The 14056-nt window shown below is 36.4% G+C and overlaps 1 protein-coding gene across 4 annotated transcripts in view; it reads right to left on the bottom strand.

The window, feature by feature from the left end:
* The window catches only part of LOC110039438 (DENN domain and WD repeat-containing protein SCD1), a 149499-nt gene that overhangs the window by 38066 nt on the left and 97377 nt on the right, over positions 1–14056 (bottom strand). For all 4 annotated transcript variants that reach the window (XM_020744493.1, XM_020744492.1, XM_020744495.1 and 1 more), the window contains 7 exons: positions 13028–13101; positions 12902–12952; positions 12364–12521; positions 3629–3676; positions 1234–1291; positions 1047–1130; positions 331–589 (listed from right to left, as the gene is read on the bottom strand). In XM_020744493.1, coding sequence (XP_020600152.1) covers positions 331–589; positions 1047–1130; positions 1234–1291; positions 3629–3676; positions 12364–12521; positions 12902–12952; positions 13028–13101 — 732 coding nt within the window. The remainder of the gene's footprint in view (positions 1–330; positions 590–1046; positions 1131–1233; positions 1292–3628; positions 3677–12363; positions 12522–12901; positions 12953–13027; positions 13102–14056) is intronic.

Genomic DNA, 14056 nt, shown 5'->3' on the forward strand with positions numbered 1-14056 from the left:
CAAAGTTGTACAAATTGAATCAACAAGGAAAGAACATCTTGAGTGAGGTGATAAATTCTTGAAAGATTTACACACGTACTACTCAATTTTATGTAATTACATATCTAACGCCCAAACTTCAATTTTAACATGCATACCACCATACATGACAAGGAGCATTTCACTTTCTAAAATTTAAAATGGTGGCATTTTTCATGTGACATGCAAGATTTGGGTGGTATAAATGTAAAAAAGTAATGTTTAGGTGTTAGACATGTAAATATATAAGAATTGGGTGCTACTTATGTAAATTTTCCTATATTCTTTCAATAGAATACAGCTTGGGAGTACCTGAAGTATCACTATCAGAAGCCCATTTACGAACGCGAGCAAAAGAATTAGCCCTTAGGCTTCGGTCTCTGCTAAACATACTCTGCACCCAACTTCGACCAACACCTGAACCTTCACCTTGTTGTTGACTTTCATCATATGAATCATGCGGGCGCGGAGATGGCAACCCATAGGATGGTGCCTGAGACTTCCAAACTGAAAGTCCCCAGTAACCAACTCGGAGTTGATGAATATGTGACAAAAACCCTCTGAGTTTAATCTGGAATTTGTTGATATCAGTACATCAATAGAATATAACTAACCAGCTTAGGATGAGCTGAGGCTTTGTTTGGTAACTATTTCCCCCTAATGGGTGTTGTAGGCTTTGGTAATGTCAGAAGTGTCAAAATAGTCTCCTGACAACTTACATGGGGTCATTAGTCCCAGAGTCTTAAAAATATCAAATTAATCCCCAGACACTTTTAATATGAGTAAAAATAGACGCCATCAAGGATAATTTAAGCCCCCAATAAAGGAGTATGGGGACTAAATTGAGACTTTTTAAGCTCTGGACTAAATAGCTCCTTAAAAAGAGTCAGATGGCCATTTTGGCTCATTTCTCAATACATCAGTCCATACAAACTTATAGAGAAACTGCCAAAAAAAGCTGCCACTCCTAAGAAGCCAAAAGCTTTAGCAAACATAGCTTTTGCTGTAATAAGAACTTATCAACATACAAGCTGTTTGTAACCAAGGTTATTTTTCCCAGCGATTGTTTCGATTATGTTCCAAGATTCACCATCTGGAAGCCCAAGCCCAGCCTTCGAAACAAATGAGAAAGTTCAAAGAATTAATAAAATAGTAAAAAAGAACTAAAACATTACAAAGCAGAACACTTCGCTGGGCAACAGTAGTAGTACGTACCATGTGAGTTGCAATAACAACAAGTTGTGCGGTAACTAGAGTCACATAGTTAGTCATCCTGAAAGCAAAGTAAACCACTCAGCATAAGCATGTGTCAAAGAAGATAACAATCAGACATTACATACATAATACACAATTCTTATGTATTTACATGTCTAAGACCTAAACTTCATTTCTTTACGAATATGCCACCTTACCTATGCATAAAAAGGTGTATTTCACCTTTTAAAAGTTTAGATAGCAGAGAGAGAGAGAGAGAGAGAGAGAGAGAGAGAGATGGATAATAAACAGAAAAGATAGCCCAAAAAAAATTGTCTTTGAAATTGTGATTATCAATATAATCATTATTTAAAATTTAATAATTATTGACTATTACTTATTAGGAAAGAGAAAAAAAAGATTGAGATTTAAGAAGAGGAGAAATGAGAGAATGTGAATACAGCTCAGGATGAGGTAGGGGAAAAAGAAGTTCATTATATTAATGATTTAAATGAAAACTCATTGAGTGATGACAGTGAAGATGACTTTTGAATTTAAAAATTCTAACAATGATTGCCTATTTCATTCTCAAGTAGAGGATAGAGAGACTTATGTTGAACTTATATTGAATGTAATTATATTTTAGTATTTTAAACTAAAATTTTAGTTTAATTTGATAGTTAATGTTTGTATAACCTATATTATTTTGATGATTTAATGTTATGATGTTAAAATATTATTTCGTATTTTGCACAATTTATTAATTATTACTTTGCTAGAATGTTGATAATGTTAATTGCTAATATGTTAATAAATTAAATGATTACACATACAAACACACATATTCTGATAAGAATAATGAAAAATAGTTCTACAATGTCTATAAATTACAATAAAATTTTGACTACTAGAGTATAAATCAATAAATGCTATGAATTATATTTATAACTATAATTACATTAGAAATTTAAAGAGAGTTTGACTTAGGAAAAAAATTTTATAGGGCAATTTAAAATTGATTTTATTTTTTGAAATAAATTGCATAACAAAATCATATAAAAAATATTGTACCCTTTAGGTAAATAATGAATTACTGAGCTATACACCCTTAATTATTTGGCTTTAGTTTGCATCAGCGATTTCATCAGTGTATAATACTTTTGTTTAACAGTAAATTTTATATAATGCTCATACTTAATTACTTTAATAATTTAGGGGAAATAATCATCATTTTCATTAATTATTCATAATAACAATTTTTCCAATGCCTTCCAAGGGGTGCTTCACGGTATATATTATATAAATCTAGAGGCGGTGAAAAATATTTTGAGCTTTTCAAATCTACCCTTCTAATGTCACCATATATCAAATTTATCCTAACTTTCATATTATTTTTTAAATTACTTAGTCTAACATAATATTTTTTTCTTTTCTGGAAGCGCCAGACAACAAATCTATTTACTAAATGCCCGACACCACAGATATCTCAAGATTTCTTTTATTAACATCTTAAACAGTTGTTTAAGAAAACAAGTTTGGCAAATCTGGGTTACAAACTCCATCATCATATAATATTCTCGCGGTTTTCCTCATTTTCTACCATTTATATAAAGTAAAATTAAATATGATTATTAAATATCATTCTATGTTTAAATTCATTTTTTTATCTTAATTAAGTATATTAACTGCCATCAATTTTTCCTAATCAAATTGAAATACAAATGTACTTAAGAAAACATGGGAATAAACATTTTTTTTATAAAATTGTTTCTTTATTTTATGTAAGTTATTCAGTTTTCAATATCAACACATCATACCATGCAAATAAAATTTTCATGAAACACCACAATTTGTAAGATAGACATGATGCTAGTGCAAAAAACAGAGATGAGAGGTGTAATGGGTTTCCGGAAGAGGGTGGCCCTGTCCACTACTTATAAAAGAGATGTCACGTTTCTAGCAACCAGCACACGTTTCTAGCAACCAGCAGTACAAATCCAATCGCAAATATAAAGAAAATGGCTCAAGAAGGGCTATTGCAAGGGTGTTAAAATTCTATAATTGGAATAAGATAACAGAGGAACTCCACCTAGAAAAGCAAAGGCAATAATGAATCAAGCAGAACCCAAAAAAACTGGCTAACCAGATAGCTTATCTTTTATGTTTAAAATGAATCATACCAGGTTTGTGGTTCAATTTATCACCAAGTTACTCATGGCTGGAATTTATGGAATCAGAACTCTACAATGTAGAATCTTCTATAGAAAAAAGATTCTCATAATATTGATTTGGGGAAGAGTTCAATGAATTAAACATGCCAAATATTTAAGTTAAACTAATTAGTAGATGCTAGTAATAACAAAAGAGATGAATATAAGGTTCAATTAAGTAATAATGAGAAAGAGAGGGGAGTTACTTATTAGAAGAACGCTCCATCAGGTATTCAAAATAATTATCCCAGAAGCTGCAAAATAATTGAACAGCAGAAGAAAATAAGAGACCTTGGAATTCCATTGTAAGGCTTCCCATATATCCTTATGTAGAAAGCCAAATATAAGTTGTCATGTCAGTGCTAGCCACTAAATAAAAATAAATATCTCACAAAGTACAAATTATTAGTCAATCTTTATGTCAAAAGAATAGTCAAACAGCAGGAGTTATCATTTAAAAAAGTCAAATACAATGGTGCAATGTGCAAATATTACCATAAAACTTATTTAAGCAAAACCGTTGTAGATTTTACATGTTCAAACCAATAAGAAATCCAAATAGCATTTTAAAAAAATTGAATGATGAAAGATAAATGGTGACCAGGATAATAAGCATGTAAATTTCACAATCATTAAACATTACGATGAAACATCATTTTCTACAATTTGGAAATCATAAAAAGCATCAAGGGAAAGATGAATGATCAAGGAGGCTCTGAGGTAATGGTGTCATCAGACTATTTTCCTTTCCACACCAAAATAGAGAACCACAGTTTTATTCCAATAATTACAAATATAAAAAAAATTCAAACTTCAAATTGAAGTGAGTGTACATGGAGCTTGGTTTCTGGTTGTTACAAGTAACAAATATGTTCAAGTTAATAAATATCTTACTGGACATATGATGATACCGTTCAAGGGCTCCTATAAGGTGTTTAGAAAGGGGATTTAGTGGCAAAGTAGTTGTGGGAAAGTAAGGTAATAAAAATATGCGAGGTCGACGGCGTTTTGGATGAGGATAAGCATCGTTCGGTGACTGTCCCAACTAAAAATAGAAAAGAAAACTCTGAAATGATGATGTACGGAAAGCAAGGAGATTTCATTACTGGTTGAGCAAGATACAAATAAACGAGTTGCCAAAAGAAAATGATACATCACTTTGGAGATTATAAAAAAGAGAAAAAAAAAACCCAAAACACAATAATAATAGTAAAAGTCTCAGAAATGGAAAAGAAAAAGCATAAAAAAGTTTGTAAGAGAAAATATCCTAACTAGAAATAATAAATTAGGAAAGAAATCAGAAAAAAAAATGGGCTAAAATCAAAAATCGGGTTGAGATTGTGCGATTCTGCGCGCTCGTGATCACAAAAATTGTCGCTTAGATGGTATTGCAGAATTCCCCCAAACAAGATTGCAAGATTCTGCGATCTCGCAACTTCGTGGGATGTTTTGCATCATTCTTTCCGTCTACGAGAGGATTCACCCTCTTCTTCGAAAGGATCTGGATCCCAAAGTCAAATAATCTTTTCCACAACACCTAAGATTTTCACAACTGTGGTTTACCACTCCTATCTGACCACTTGTCTATGAGTGTGTTGTTGAACTAAACTAGAACTTAGTATGTAGTTCATTCCATAGTCTTCCAAAAATCACTAAAAAAATTTCTCATTTCTACCGAGAGTGAAAAGATGATGGACCTCTCTAAATCGTATCAGCTCCTTAGACTCACTGTAACCTAGGACAACCAATGTTAATCCTGGTGGCGCTTCTCTCATCAACTCATTCTGACGCGTCAGAATACTAACATATCTCCCTCATCCATTGGAAACTAATACTCCTCCTTTGCGTCCTCACATTCTTCAGTGCCTCCAGTGTTATTATCTATGCTTTCAACGACTCCTTGCTCCATGAATAAAATCATCCTTTTGTTTGAGCAATCTGATGCAATGTGCCCAAAAACATGACACTTGAAGCACTTTCTAGCCGTGATAAAATTTGGTAGTGTTAATGGGCTCTACCTTTTCTCCACTCTAAACTCATTTCTTCTTTGATCAGATCGACTGTGATGCTCCACCGGGTGTACTCTTGCTACCTGATTATGGGGTTGAACACTATCTATAAGGACCGGCGATCACCTAATGATGTTGTTATTTCTTCATCTTCAAAGCTAGGGTATGTGCATCGAACAAAGATCAACACATCTGGATCTGCATCATTACTAATAAACCTGCTGCGAGGCATTGTTTGCGCTCCAATCGCGACGAACATCACGAGCGACACAATACTGATTTGGTCCAGGCAAAGGAGGGACCAATCAGTCCTTCCAAGTAATTGTTGCCTTCTATTGGGGGCTCTTTACCCTAGGTCTATTTAGGTGTTGTTTGTTGTGTTAGGACATTTTTTTCTTAAATTTTTGTCAGGACAACAATTAACATCCAGTTTTCCCCTCAGAGGGTTGTATCCAAAGACGAGAAAATGTTTCGATTGTAACTGATTCTGAGGTGGTGCTATTCGTTCCCAAACTATTTCCCAGTTCCTCCCTCCAGCGACCAACTGCTGCCATCACCCCCTGCCAGCTGCGAACCTTACTGCCATCATCCCTAACAACCCACACAACCCTCCCAATCGATTGTTGGCCCTTCCCAGCCTTCCTTGCAGTCTGCCCCACTGGTTTTTCCACCACCGGCGAGCTTCCGACCATGTCCTCGTTGTAGCCGCCACTGTTTCTTCCCTTTCCCCTTGCTGCCCTCAACCCGACCAGCTCTCACACATTGTCCCCCGACAGTTTACTTGTTGTCTGGTCCTGGGAAAACTGTTGTCGTGTTGTTTTTTGTTTGTCAACCATCTTTTCCACCCCTCGCCACCTTTCAAACCCATTCCGACCACCACCACCACCACCAACATCCCAGGATTCCCCCTCATTGAGTGTTTATGTGGTGCCAGTTTCTACTTTATATTTATGGTATCGTGTTATTGTTATTTCCTGTTTCGGTTGGAAGTTTTTAAGTCCATATTTGAGTTTCAAAAATAATATTAACTTTTTGATTGTTGTTTGGGTTAACTCCGATATCATTTGATATTAAAGCTAAGCCTAACTCTAGTCTTACCCTAAGGTTTCTAACATCCGCCGTACCCAAACGTATCTTCACCCCCCCTAAATTTACTTTTCCCACCAACCATAAGATGAAACAGATAACCATCATCTCGGTGGAACAGCTCTGTGGGCCTCTCCCGACACTTTCAAATCAACAAAAATCATATGCAGATCCTCCTTACATTGTCAACATTTTTTTTAAGGGGTGTGCATTTTACATTAAAGTAAATCAAAAAGTACAAAAGAGAGCAATAAAAGCTACATAAAAGAAGCAGTATGGTTGGAGTTGTCCGCCACCACACAAAAAAAAACGGGGGCACAAGAGCAAGCATCCCAAAGAAAAGATCTATCCAAAGCAAACCGAGAACAAAAAAGAGCATTTTTGTTACATTCTTTATGAGTAAAAACAAAAAGAACTTCTCTAAACTGAGAAAAAAAGTTGTATCACACTCACTCTCAAAGTTGTTGTTGCCAAACCTTAGCCTTCAAGCTTTTCCAGAAACATATTAATGATCGTTTCATTATCCCCCTCAATGATGATCCCCTTAGTTTCAAAAATCCAAACTTGTAGAAAAGAGCCAAAAAAATAGAACCGCTTCATATTCGACTTGTGAGCTGTCCCGATGTAGGAGATTCCTTCCAGCTGCAAGAATGATCCTCCCCGCTTCATCAAGGATCACCATGACAACCCCGACAAGATTATTGGCAACACGAGCGCCATCAAAATTAGCTTTAATCCAACCAGCCGTGGGGGGGAGGGGGGGCACCAAGGAAGCTGTAAAGATAGCCTATTCGGCTGATTAGTTCCCCTTTGCTATTGGATGGGTTGATCAAAGATAATGGTGAAGGAATCCAAGATCGTAGCCACCATAATCGTGGCTGAGCACATCAGATGCCCATGTTTCTTCGCATTTCGACCATACCAAGAATGATAAACACTGAAACAGTAGAGCCTCCCAATGGAAACATTGGCACGTGGTAGGTCTTTAAAGGCTTTGATAATATCTTCCAGATTTTAAAGAGAATGCCCCATTTATGAAAAACAAAAAAGAACTCCTTTAGCACTTTACACTTGGCTATAACATGATTGATATCTTCAATATCTGGACACCCTTAAAGGCAATCCAGACCGTCCCCAATCCGCCACCCACAGAGCCAAGCATTAGTGGTATACCTTGAATGAAAACCCACACCAAAAAAACAATGTATCCATGGTTGAAGTCGAAGCTTATTGAGCAAGTATAGTCAGTCGGTAAATCTTGGGAAAGTCTGTCATATGCCAACGAGGTAATAGTTCTACCCGAAATGAACCTTAAAAATTGAAGGCATGTCTTCCAGTGGGCTCCCAAAGGTTGCAGCTGTAAAATTAATTGAACAAGAGCATCTCCAAAAAAATTCTGAAGGGCAACAACATCTCAGCGTCCCTCTCATATAAGAGTAGCTACTTGAATTCCAATAGCTTCCAGTGGACTAATAAAAATGGGCCATCGAGAGAAAGGAAGGTCCAAAAGCAAAATCTGTTCATAAAGAATAACGTCCTTCCCATGGCCATTCTTCCATCTAATTATATTTGAAAGGCCAAAGACCCCATTCACAATAATTTTCCAACCTATAGAAATTGTTCTAGACCGAGTAGAGCTTTAGGGATTTCTCCCATATTTCTTGGCCATACACTTGAAAGCTAATTGATTCGGCTTATTGAGAAATTCCCAATTGACCACAGCCCGTAAGGCACCTGTCCACTGGTCAGAAGCATGAAAGCCCAAGCCAACCGCCAAGGTGGGCTTGCACATTTACTCCCGCATTAGAATTTTCCGCACTCTCTTTCAATGCCATGAAGAACAGTTTTTGGAGGTTCAAAATTTGTCACTTGAAACATGGACATGGGAAGAAGGGATATCCGCAAGGTAATTCTCCCTGCAAGCGAGAGGTGCCGGTTCCCCATGCTTGAATTTTGTTAACATTACTAATGAGCTTGGTGAAGTCAGATTCCTTGAGTTTTCTTAGAGCTAACTTGACACTCAGCTAATCAATTTGATCAACGTTCTTGTAGGCTAAAAATCTAGCTACAATGTTTTTCGTCCACTGAAGAGCATTTTTACTGGAAAGGATGGAGGACTTCACCTCATTAACCCTTTGCCATATCTATTTGCAATAGTGAGCAAGAATTTCCCATCAAATTGTCTTGAAGCAACCTCAAATTGTGTGAATCATGTATCGTTGATTGACATTTTACCAAAACCCAAAACAATCTTGGCTGGGCATTAAGAATAAACACAACCGTTGACATAGTTAAAGACAGCAGGGCTACTTCTATTAATAAAAAATAACAATGATAAATTAATAATCAAAACCTTTTTTTATTATTTCTTCAGAGAATTAGTTTAGTAAATTGGGGTGGGATCCTGAGAGAAATAGAAGTTTCTTTTAAATCTCTATACTTTAGATGAACTAGCAGGTCTTTTGTGAGTTTTGTCTCAGGTTTATCCTATTTGAGAGAAGGAATTTCCGATCTTTAGGGTGGATTTATACTTGTTTTGGTGGAGTGGGGTGGAGGCAACCATACTGGGGTTTAAGACTGCCCTCCTATTCCCTTCTGCTTTGACAATAAGCATTGCCCCAGCTTCCGAGATTTGGGAACAACCCAGGTTTGCCATGAATTCCAGCCTTCCAAATGACAGACACAATTTATTCTTCCAACTTTCAGGCATTCAGGTTGCTAGCTTAACCTGTAGTGGGGATGATGTCAGAGTTAACCCAAATCATATTAGGAAAAGCAAATATTATAACCGGAAACAATAGGCAGTTACAACTAAACACACTTGAAAGGGAAAATACAACACATACAACACGCAAACTCAAGTTAGGGCGGATCCCGTGTGTAGAGGTGATGGTTAAGAGGGTCTTGAGAGGCAGCGGAAAGGTAGAGAAGGGGTTTCTGGGTTGTGAAGCAAGAGCGGCATGGGTGGTTGGAGCAGCAGGGCAGCAAGGAGGGGCAGCCCAAGCAGCAGCAGTTGGCTGTTTGGGGCAGCTGGACAGCAGTAAAATAACAAGGTGGAGGCGTTGCGGCAATGACAGTAAGCTGGAATAAGGGACAAGACAACTGGCTGGATGGCTGAAACAACAGAAAACAGTCCGGAAGGATGTTTCCGGGTGGCAACAGCAAACAGGAATGACAGCAGCAGCGATGGTGAAGGTGTGGGAACAGCGGGACAGCTAAAGAGAGATTATCCAAGGGTTGCGGCAGCGAGAAGGACGGCTCGATGGCGAGGAACTACAAGAAAACAGCAATGGGACTGCTGTTGGGGCGGCAACAACGAAGAGGAAGACGTGGTAATAAAGCAAGAGGGATGTAGGAAGGGGTAAGAAATATAGTTACCACCAGGAAACAAGGATGCAACTGAAGCACCACTTGAATTTCTAGGATACAGCTCTCAAAGGGAAAAAAAGATGCGGCGCCTGTCCCAATAGCAAACACACAAAAAGCTGACTTCCAAACCCTAAAACAACATATATATAAGTAAGGACTAAAAATGAATGAAGGATAATAGGAAAGAAAGCACAAGAGAGGAATGCAGGGTTATTTTCAGGGTCTCTACTCAATAGCTATTCCCCCGGAGCATAAATTTTGAGCCCTGAGCTCCTGGGTCAGGGCAGGACAAGAATTTGTTCACTAACACTGTAACACACAAGGGCCGGAATCAGAGTTTCTCCTTCAGGGTCTTGAATTCTGATTCAAGATAAACATCAAATGAGATTTGTTTTAATTTCTTTCAGGTTATCTGTCGATACCATGTTCTAATTTAACCTCTTAATCCTTGATCAAGAATAGTTCAGCTGATTTTGCCCTGTTTTATAATTAGAAAAAGGGGTGGCTGGCAGATATATACCAAACACGTTTCAAGTTTCAATTACTACAACTGTTATCATCAAATTTCAGCTAGTGTTGAAGCCCTGAACGAAGCCTTAAATCTGGCGCTCTGTTTTCCCAATTAATCTTTGGTGAGTTATTTTTTAAAAATTTGTAATCTACTTATAATATGCCCACTTCAATTCCTTGCAGGTTGCAGAAATGTTTACAGAACCTAGAGATTACGTAGTCTAAACCTAGAATTTCTTAAATTCTCGCTACAAGATCGAACCTCAATGCGGAAGCTGTCCTTTAGATTCCTATAAACCATAGACTGCTCGGAAATAAAATTAGGAAATAGATTCTTATAACAATTCCTCATTAATTGTTGTAATGTTACTATTTAATGCTTTTCTTTTAGCACGGCGTATAGAAGCATACCCTTTGTTCACTCATTAGTTTTGCTGATTGTATTGCTGAGTTTAATTAAATATTAAAACACGCTTGCATTGTCAAGAGTATTAATATTCTCTGTTTTTTTACTCCAAAGTAAAAATATGGAGGAAAATATTAATAAAAAAAAAGTGACACCATTCTCTAACTTGACCTCTAAATTCCTATGAAAAATATAAAACACTTCAGGATACTAACTTCAATAAGTTTTAGATGCATCTTCACTTAAAATGTTTGCAAATTATGCATGGATAAAACTTTGGCCTTCATTAAACTGTAGACCGTTTCAGCAAAGCATAAAAGATATCTGCTCGAAAAAAAGATGGTTCTTAGACTTTTATATGAAAATAATAACAATAATAATAATAATAATTGCATTAGTTTCTGTTAGCTATTCCCATGTTTATTTATTTTATTGAAAAATTTTGAAAAATACAAAAGGTTATTGCCCAGGTTTTACATGTTTTCTGTATTATTTTAAATCATATAATCATATTACTCTGTCAATAAATGCCCTATATTTTAAGGTATTGTTTATAACAGTTTATTTTATAATATAGGATACATAGATTTTATGATTAATTTTTCTTCTGTTATCAGAAACTTACATGCATCAGCCAAAAACCATTTGAAATAATTTCAAGCTATGTAATGACTAAGTCCAGCACTCAATGTTGCCCCAAAGATTGAACTTATCGGAAAACATGAAAAAACAGTGATATTTCAAATATATAAATGTATATAAACTTGTTTACACAACCACATTGTCATGAATACGCTGAAAGCATCATTTCTAAATGATTTGATGACCTATAGAACATCAACCGTTCAACTAGCAGCCAAATGATTTGTGCATCAGTGACAGGCAGCTAAAAAAGGCTACTTAACTTTTATTTTTTAATTGATCGTGAGAAGTAGATGAAGGTCAATGGTGGCATTTTAAAATTTGAAAAATTATGGGTGCCGGCTATAGTTTGGATGTAAAGAAATTGAATTTTGTTGTCTAGGCGATGGGTTCAAAACCTGTCTACATTAGATATGTGCCTTGGCGCCAACATTCCTGAAAAAAAGGATCACAATAAATTCTTAGGAGCATTTATATACATACCACTCAATTCTTATATTACATATCTAACACCTAAGCTTCAATATTTACATTTATACCAGCATGGGGAAGGTAGCATGTACGTAAAAATTGAAGTTTAAGGGTTAGATATGTTAAACATAAGAATTGAATGGTATGTCTGTAAATATTTCTAATTTTTATCATTCAATCTTCTAACTGAATAAAGATTGGCTAGAATGGATATCACGTTTGAAATTTTAAATTGGACTAAATCAGGATGAACCAGCTACCAATTCTTCGCTTTGTAATGCTAACTATTCTTCATATTATTGGCTTTCTAACTAATCCCTTTTGCTACAAATAAAGCCGGTTTTACTTGAGCAAGGAAATAAGATGCATAAAATTTAAGTAAACAAATGTAAATTAGCTAAGAGTTAAAATAAAGCTCAAAAAAACTATTATGCCAAGAATTTCATACCGCAAATCCTCCCATACGGCAAGAGAAAGAAGATGACGTTGAATGTAATCAGGAACACTATTGGGATCTCTTCTGTACATCTCAGCTGATACTTCAAGAGCATCCCTCACAGTGGCCATGTCATTACGAGAGATAGCACGATTGATGGCAGTTTTAAGCTGTACATGTAAACAACTAAATGAACAACAAAAATAATTAAAAGGCTAGCACTAATATTAAATTGGGGCATTTACAGACATACCGCCCAATTCTTATGAATATACATATCCAACACCTAAACTGTGATTTTTACATTAATACAAGCCAAAAATTTCATATCACGTAAATAATGCCAACATTTTAATTTTTAAAAAGGTAAAATGGTATGCATGTAAAAATTAAAGTTTAGGTCTTTGATTTGTAAATAAATAGGAATTGAGTGCTATGTACGCAAATCTTCTATTTATTTAACAACCTAAAACCAAAATTGCGCTAACATAGATCAGAAAGAATTGCAAAATCAACAAATCATTTCCTCAGAAAACTCAACAGAACTCACCAGTTCTTTAACAGCTATGAACTGCTCATCAGTTAATCGGCATTGCCATCCCTAAAAATATAACTGATTAGATAATATTCCATCCAAGTTCCAGTTAAAGTTTACAGAGACCCCGGATGAAATTACCGAATGAATATGTTCCCTAATGCATTCTACAAAGCCACTCCCGCCTATTCCTTCTGCATCAGACTCGATCAGAGCTATAGGGCATGAAAAATTGTGAATTAGCAAGAACACTACGAGACAATAAGTACAAAAAAAAAAAGTGGTGTTTACAAACATACGACCCAATTCTTATGTTTTTACAAGTTTAACACCTAAACTCTATTTTTTACATTTATACCACCCAAATCTTTCATATCACATAAAAATACCACTATTTTGACTTTTTAAGAGAGAAATGCTTATTTTCATGCATAGGTAAGGTGGCATAAATGTAAAAATTAGTTTAGGTGTTAGATATGTAAATACATAAGAATTGTGATATAGGAGTTAGCCAAAATCACCTTAGGAAAAACAAATATTATTACTGAAAACAAATAGGCAATTACAACTTGCACACTTGAAAGAAAAAATACAACAACACGAGACCCAAAAATTTGAAATAGCAATAGACATTGACAGAAACACTTAACTAGGGTAGATCTAAGGTGGCGGTGGTGACTGATGGGGCCTTGGAAAAGCTGTAGCAAGTCGGTGGGTGGATTGGGGAGCAAAGAAAGAATGGCAAGGAGCGGTGATGGGCGGCGGGTACAGCAGTTTGGTTGCGGGTAGGTGGTTCTGGCGGTTAGGACAACAATGAGGCGGCGTGGGGATTGGTCTTGGGTGGCTGGAATGGCAATTGCAGTGTCGGGGAAGTGCTAGAAAAGCAGCGAGAATGCAGGGATACAGATCAGGTGACTGTAACAGCAATGGACAGCAAGGCGAGGTGCTTATGGGGCTGTGGTAGTAAGGCAGAAGGTTGAGAGAAGGTTACAGGTGGTTGGGACAGTAGAGGACAAATGGGTGACCGGGGGCTTACAGGGCTGCGATAGCTAGGCAAAAGGCTGTGAGAAGGTTATAGGAGGTTGGGACAGTAGAAGACAACAACGTGATCAGAGGCTTAAGGGGCTTCGAAAGCAAGGCAGAAGGCTGGGAGAAGGTGAAGAGGAGGGG

Source organism: Phalaenopsis equestris, unplaced genomic scaffold, assembly GCF_001263595.1.
Source record: "Phalaenopsis equestris unplaced genomic scaffold, ASM126359v1 Scaffold000002, whole genome shotgun sequence".
Lineage (NCBI taxonomy): Eukaryota > Viridiplantae > Streptophyta > Magnoliopsida > Asparagales > Orchidaceae > Phalaenopsis > Phalaenopsis equestris.